This window comes from Protopterus annectens, chromosome 1.part2 (genome assembly GCF_019279795.1).
Source record: "Protopterus annectens isolate FY-2018-M chromosome 1.part2, PAN1.0, whole genome shotgun sequence".
NCBI lineage: Eukaryota > Metazoa > Chordata > Ceratodontiformes > Protopteridae > Protopterus > Protopterus annectens.
Genome location: NC_056727.1, coordinates 711,862,371 through 711,870,400, shown reverse-complemented (window position 1 = coordinate 711,870,400; position 8,030 = coordinate 711,862,371). Strand labels below are relative to the sequence as shown.

Here is an 8,030-nt window from a genome sequence, read left to right as displayed (position 1 = left end):
AAAGGGTTCCCGGAAAATGGTCACCCTTCAATCCTTCCTCCCCCTTCTGCGGGAGAATGACTGGATGTGCTCAATACACCTCAAGGATGCATACTACCACATTCGGATGGACAGACGATCCAGGAGGTTTCTCTGCTTCCGGCTGGGAGCCAGTCACTACCAGTTCAGGGTCCTTCCCTTTGGTCTCACCACAGCCCCCAGGGTGTTTACCAAAGTATTAGCAGTAATATCGGCCCACCTGAGACTCCAGGGAATACAGGTTTTTCCATACCTGGACGACTGGCTCCTGACCGCCCCAACAAGGCGTCTACTCTGCTCAGCCAGGGACTACTTCCTTCGGCTTGCCCCCCGGCTGGGCATCACTATCAACATGGACAAGTCCTCTCTTTCGCCGACCCAGGTGATAGAGTTCATAGGAGCCAAAGTAGACACGAGGTACCGTCTAGCATTCCTGACTGCGGAATGATTGCAAAGCCTGAGGCTTCATATGCGGGCCATCCTCCAATTAGAAGCTCCACCGGCAGAGTTGGTCCTGAGGGCTCTAGGTTCCATGGCGGCAGCAATCACTCTTCTGCCGTTGGCTCGTCTCAACATGAGGGTCCTCCAGTGGACCCTTCAAGTCCAGTGGTCCTTTCCACACCACCCCCTAAGCCATCCTATTCCCCTCAACAGGTCTTGCAGGAGGGCTCTCTTGTGGTGGCTCCACTCCCCGGACCTCCATACGGGACGTCCCTCCACGCCTCTCCCCCTCGCCACAGTGACCACGGACGCCTCTCGCCTTGGGTGGGGGGGAGCATTGCTCAGGCAGTACGGTCCAAGGCACGTGGAACGACACAGAGACCTCTTTGCATATCAATGTTCTGGAGATGAGGGCTGTGCTCCTGGCATTGCAGGCACTTCACAACCTTCTTCCTGTAGGAACTGTTGCAATACAGACGGACAACATGTCAGTTGTCTGGTACAGCAACAAACAGGGGGGAACCTGGTCCTATCCTCTCTGTTGAGAGGCCATGAGAGTGTGGGAATGGGCGATCTCCACCAACCGCTTTCTTGTTGCAACGCACATTCCGGGACAGTCCAACATACTAGCGGACAGACTCAGCCACACCATCCTTTCACCTTACGAGTGGTCTCTCAATCCCCAGGTAGCGAAGCGGATTTTTGCCGTGTGGGAGCAACCCTGTTGCGACCTCTTCGTCTCTCCCTCAAATATGAAATGCAACAGCTACTTCGCTCTAATTCCCCCTTTTGGGGAATCCCCGAGAGACGCTCTGGTGCATGCTTAGCCTCCCGGTCTGCTTTATGCGTATCCTCCTCTACCCCTGATGCTGAAACTCGTACAGAAAGCCAGTCGGTTGGGGAGCAGAATGATCCTCATTGTCCCATTCTGGCCTCGTCAAACGTGGTTCCCTTACCTGTGGTCTCACCTGGTGAATCCTCCTTGGATTCTGGATCCCCTACCGGAGCTAATATCTCACCCACTAGGGCTCCCAACCCCGAATCTGAACAGCCTAAAGCTGACAGCTTGGCTGCTCCAGTTCCACTCCTAGTCAGGACTCCCGGTATCTCTTCCACAGTTAAAGCCATACTAGTAGCAGCACACAAACCTTCCACTAGAAGGGTCTATCGCAGTAAGTGGAAGCGTTTCTCCATCTGGGCGGAGCATCATAATTTAGATCCCTTCACAGCACCGTTGCCGACGGTGTTGGAGTTCCTTACAGGTCTTTTTCATCAGGGGGCTAGCTGCTCAACTTTCAAGGTTCAACTAGCAGCTATTTCTCATTACCATGTGGGACATGAATCAGGGCCTTTGATCACGGCAAAATTGTGCAAAACCTATCAAAGACATTGTTCCCCCCTTGGGATTTATCACTAGTCTTACAGGCCTTGACAGCTCCCCCTTTTGAACCTGCCGCTTCGGTTGATCTTAAGTACTTATCCTGGAAAACGGCGTTCCTGGTCGCTATTACTTCAGCGAAAAGAGTTTCCGAGCTTCAGGCCCTTTGTGCAAAACCCCCGTACTTGGCCTTCCACCAGGATAGAGTATACCTCAGATCAATCCCTCATTTCTTCCTAAGGTGGCTTCAGAGGTGAATATCAATCAATTTATTAACCTGCCTGTCTTCTTTCCTAAATATCAAAACAAAGGAGAATACAAATTGCATTCGTTAGATGCGCACAGACAATTGCGCTTCTACATTCATAGGACGGCTGGTCATAGACAATCTGACCAGTTGTTCATCTCCTTTGCCAAATTTAACTTGGGCAAATCTGTTTCTAAAGTCACTTTGTCACGATGGATATCACAGTGCATTCTCTTGGCCTACGAAAGTTCTGGAAGGCCCGCACCTCAGGCAGTACGTGCGCATTGTACTCATTCTATATCTACTTCTGTTGCCTTTAGGGCTAGTGTGTCGTTGGATGATATTTGCTCTGCAGCTACTTGGTCCTCATCCCATACTTTTATCAACCATTATAAGCTGGATGTTCTCCAGAGGGAGAGCATCCTTTGGCTCCGCAGTGCTGCGGAACATCCTTCTATGAAGGCCACCCAAGATCTAGGTAGCTGGGGACTCTGTCCCAAAGGTTGCTGAGAAATGAAGTTCCTACTTCAGATTAAGAAGTTATGTACTCACCGTAACGTTCCATCTGAGTAGATATCTTCATTTGTCTGCAACCATCCCCCCCTCCTTTCCCCTGACCTTCGGATTTTAGTTCTGGATGTCCCTTCCTTAATTCCCTCGGGAAGTATCTAGCCTGTTAGCTGTTTATATATGGGCAAACTTGATCTGAGGTCAGTCAGGGTTAGCAGGGGGTTATGGGTAAGGGGAGGAGCTAGGAGCTCGGATCTATTAGCTGTGAAATAAGTTGCTGGCTCAGATCCGATACCCAAAGGTTGCAGACAAATGAAGATACCTACTGAGATGGAACGTTATGGTGAGTACATAACTTCTTATTTTAAATGATAAAATCCTGGCAGAGTAGCATCTTTTTAATAGACCCACAACTTGGTTCCATTTCAAAAGCAAGTATGCCAGAATGTCTTGCCCCTTATTAAAACTTTCACATGCCACCACACAACTTTTAGTGTTTATTTACCATTTATTTTAAGTAGTCTCACTCCATATCTTTGAACATTGTCATTTGCCTAGCATCTAAAAAATAATAACAGACGTCAAAGAAATGTGTACCCTCTCATTTTTCAACTAAACATTTTTTCTGATTTAATACGTCTCAAAATAATTAGAAATGTTTAATAGCAGTATATACGTTTCATGAAGAAATCAATAAACCTGGATGCTGCTAGGCTTAAGCTATGCTCATTTCATTTGAGCGATATGAATTTTATTCCACAGCAATACATTTATTACCATTTTTACTCATTTGTAGTCGCATATCTCTAATTTTATTTATTTTTTTAATTTTCTTTTATTTCCTCCAGTATCCCCAAAGCACTGGTGTCATTCACCTGGAAACTAGCAGTCCTCCATGCTGAGCAAATTGGCACTGAGATTACTGGTAATGTTGGAGGCATAGATTCCAAAGGGAGATGACCCACAGACATCAGAGATGAAGTTCTGATGAAACTCTGCCAGGGTTGATGTACACTCCCCTGAAGCAGGGCCTGGGAAAGCAACTGCAGATGTGGATAACAAAGTCCTTTTCTTACTGCCATAGAAATAAAAGGGAAAGGGATGATACCCATCACAACTTGAGCCTTGACCCATGATTTCATAATTCTGTCCCTATCAAGTTGAATGGATGGACTACAGAGAGAGATCAGGCTGACCACATGGACGTGTAGGTGGAAGCCCTCCTTTTCCAAGTATCTAAACTGTTTCTTTCCAAAGAGAAACTGCTAAAGTCTTCTCATGGTAGCAGGGTTAGGCAAGACAGCATCTTAAATGAAACGCTGCAGAGGTTAAAGTCCATAGATGTGGAGGTGGAAGCCCTTGTTTCCCAAATATCTGGACAGTTACCTTTTCATATCGAAGCTGATAAGTCTTAGGGACAGGCAAGACAGTGACTTATTAAATTAAACTCTCCAGAGGTCGAAGTACCCCCTTTCTTTGTTGGGGAGATGGGCATTCTGTCTAAGCAGGTTGATTAGGAAATCTATCAAAATTGCTCTCCACCTTGTCTTTTACGAGCTCATGCTTCTCTTTAGTTGTGCTTTTTTAAGAAGATCTTTTAAAGTAAATTAACTTATTTCTCTAAGTTCTTGGAGGATATTAAAACTGAAATTGCAATAGATATTTTACTCAGCATCTAAATGTTCCACTTTCAGGCACACAACACTGGGGAGGAATCTTGTGACCAGACTTGCCACATTTATTAAATCTTGGAGTCATCTTTGACTTCTGCTATCCGTTGTACTAGTTAAAGGCATAAACTACCATTACCAAGTTAGCTTTCCACTTTGAGGGGAGTGGGAGGGAATAAAAATATGCCCTAGCTACTCTTAACAGGGAAAAGGTATTCTGCCATTACACTAACCTGACTTAGAAACATTAAGTAAAAAAAAAAGTGACTTATTTGCTCACATTCCAGAAAGAGACAATGTCAAGATTGTAGTGCTATTTGATCCATAGCAAATAAGAACTGGAAAGATACCTCCGCACCACACGCTCCAGAGAACTCAACCTCATTACCACAATCAGCAAAACATGCTTTAAGGACAGGTTCATAACCCAGAGACTGCCCATGCTATGGAATAGACTTCCCATACATGTCAAGCAGAGCACCTCACTGGCCCTCTTCAGGAGAAATCTTGAGTAGATGAGAAATAGAAAAATGTCCTTCTGTTCTATGTTGCAGTATTCCATTTGTGGGATTTCCTGCCCTCATGCAACTCGTACATCGGCTCCTATACAAAAGCTTCAGCTTGGCTATTGCAGCACGCGTGGGACTTCAGACGTAAAGCCATAAACCAGGGGCCTTAAATGTGACATCTGCATGCACAATCCCTAGAACTTTTCAGCAGTAGCAGACCTATGCATTGTATGATTGCTCCTTCACAGATGTCACATCAGTAAAGCTAAGTAACCCGTTGGGTTTCTATTTTTTCTTGAAAATTCACCCCAGTGATCACTACAGTGGCTTGAGGCATTGGGAACTAAGGTGGGGTGGCATGATGCCAGGGTAATCCTATGGGCCAGGCTTGTAAAGGCTCCAGGGCCATTAGCCTAGAACATAACTATGAAAGTGTGAGGCATTGTGAGATTGAGGGGAGCAGTCTGAGCTTGAGAGAGCTCTGTGGATGACAAAATTATTGCTGCCTACAGAGACCAGTTGTACCCTGAAGCGGATGAATGCGGATTACTATAGTCTGACATTATGATGAGTACATTATTTTCTTTTGCAGAAATGACTGTTGTAGCCCACTGTATCCACCATCTTTCCATCTAATTTAGAGAACTTTGTACAAAGTAAAATTATTAGGGTACACATTTTGACTTGTTTCCTCCTTTGAGTTAGATAACAGCACAGATCTTTTCAAGACAATTGTTTTCTGTGGCTGTATAATGTCTTAGCTTGATAAGTGTGTTTGTTTTGCATACTCCCCTGTGTGTCATTTGTACTTTGACTTCTGGTAATCATTATAGCCTTTTGTTTTGCTGTTCTGTCCAGTGTTTAAAATGTGGGTTCCTTTTTCCTATACAGGTCATTCTGCGGAGAACATAGGCCGGTTCAGTTGGTTCGTTCAAAAAGAAAGCATACAGTGTGTGCCGTCTGTCTTGATGCTGTTATACCAAAGGCCTGCTATGATGTCATCAAGAGTCCTTGTTGTAAACACACTTGGTTTCACAGACATTGCCTTCAGGTATTGTATTTGCCAAATCTCAGGGAAGTTTTGACTACATACATTTTTTTTTTTTATTTTCAGTGTAGTGGATTCACATTTTTTTCTTGGTCATCTATAGTTAATTGAATAAAATATTTACATAGAGCTGTTTATTCATGCCTAAAAGGTTTTAAGGCATTTTAGCAGTGTTCAGTATTCCAGAGTTTTAAGAGAAATTGGTATTAACTAGTGCAGTTGATGGTCTGTCAACCCATTAAGTAGTGCTTGCTAATTGTATGTGTGTGAAGGTATGTTGGCTCTCTCAAAATGATTTGCAAAAATGGTGATGAAATCATTGAAATGTGCATCAGTGCCCATTATGTAAAAATGCATACAGGTAAGTTATGGAGTCCTTGTTTAGTATACATAAGTATTGCAACAGCTGTAATAGTTGTCCCCTTTTATGCTCATCCTTATCCAGTTACTGGCGAAGGTAAAGTACCTCAAGGCATGAGGAAGATAGCTTCTCCCATGCATATACACACACTTTTTTTTTGTTTGTGTGTCCAGGTTTCCTTGCATTCTTGCAGTGGGCAGAGTCCTTTTCTGTGTTAGAATGGATTTCTGTACAAGTATTAATGTCTCACTTGATATTAACAAGGTTTACCACATGTGAGTTCTGCCTGTTGCCCATTATCCATTGATGGAAGGTTGTAACCAGTCATAAAGCAGTAGTAAGCCACTTATGCTTAGTTTGTAAGTTGGTGCAGAGGATTATTCTATTAGCTCTAGCTGTTGTGGCACAGGGTTGGATTCCCTCCCCCTCATTTGCCTACTGTGTAACCTTGAGTAAATCCTTCAACCTGACATTGTTCCCATGTTGCCCCTGGAAAGGAACTGTGTCCAGTGGGCCTACTTGGTTTACAGATTCTCATCACCATAATCATTATTCCTCAGTCTGGTACTTAAGTCTGTGTACTCCTCCAGAGCGGAACATTTTTGGCATGAAGTCATTCAGCTAGAGCTACATATCCTATTTTTAAACACTTTTCATTTTTTCCAGATTAAAGTGAAGAACAAATTACAATAATCTTCATCTGTTTACTGGTGAAAAGTACTGAACCATGTGGACCCTTTTCATGGTCAGATTATGGTTACTGTCTAAGTGACTTGCTCAGTGACACAGTGGGCAATTGCAAACCAAGGGAATCAACCCCTGGGATACACAGTGGCAGTGTTCTGTGCTATGTGCCACATCTAAACATATTTATAAATGATGTTCATGTTTATCACTGCTACAATAGCCTAAGCTATATATGGGTTATATCCTGCTTTAGAATACAACAGCCATCCAGCTTCCAAAGCTCCTGGAAATAGACACTGCTGCCCCTCCCCCAGCTTTTGAGAACTTCGTGGATGCCTTTCAAAACTCCTCTGCTGCCCCTGACTTGCAGACTCCCAAAAGGCCAGACAGATTCTGTCTCCGGTGACCTTAAATTCTTGTTTAAAAATCCTGTGCCAGACCGATGTACAATGTCTCAGTCTTCTGATAAATCTTGGCTATTATCTAGTCCCAGTACCTTCCCTTCAGGTAAGGTTAGTAGAGCTATGGATAGGTGGTGTAAAAAGGTTTATATCTCCTCTACTTTGGCATTCAGAGCTATAAATTACCAAACCCAAATGACCAAGTATTTGATATCCATCCTCAGTTGCTTAAACAAGGTAATGATGGACCCACAAGTGATTGATACTAAGCAACAAATGTCTTTACATAATCACGCTACACAAGTGACCAGACACAGCATTAAATTAAGGTATGATGCTGTAGAGCCCTCCTCCAGAGAAGCTGTCCCCTGGTTCCATGCTCCATAGGTAAACATGATTGTATAATCAACCTATACGTGAGGACTTGAAAGCTAAAATTGTAGATTCCCCTTTATACAAAAAATTCCTGTTTTGACCTGAGGCAGCCACTCTTTTCAGAGCCCTTCAAGAATGGGGAAAAATGGACTGCAGGCAGCTTCTCTTAACCACTGTACCAAAGTACCAGAGGAATTTCCTAACTAAACCTACCTCTTATTAGAAGAGATGTTGGGCACAGAAACACATGAAGGTCCCCAGAAAGCGATTCCCAAAGAAACCACAGAATTTCCTCTTCTGGGAGGGCCTCCGTTTCGAGACAAGTCTTTCTGACTATCTGTAAAGTCTCACAACCACCCTTCCACACACTTTATATATAAAAAAA

The 8,030-nt window shown here is 43.8% G+C and overlaps 1 protein-coding gene across 1 annotated transcript in view; it reads left to right on the top strand.

Moving 5' to 3' along the window:
* LOC122790927 (G2/M phase-specific E3 ubiquitin-protein ligase-like) overlaps positions 1–8,030 on the top strand; it is a gene marked incomplete in the record, with an annotated part of 597,261 nt that overhangs the window by 82,875 nt on the left and 506,356 nt on the right. The window contains 1 exon segment of the mRNA XM_044058627.1: positions 5,665–5,824. Within this exon segment, the coding sequence (XP_043914562.1) occupies positions 5,665–5,824 (160 nt within the window).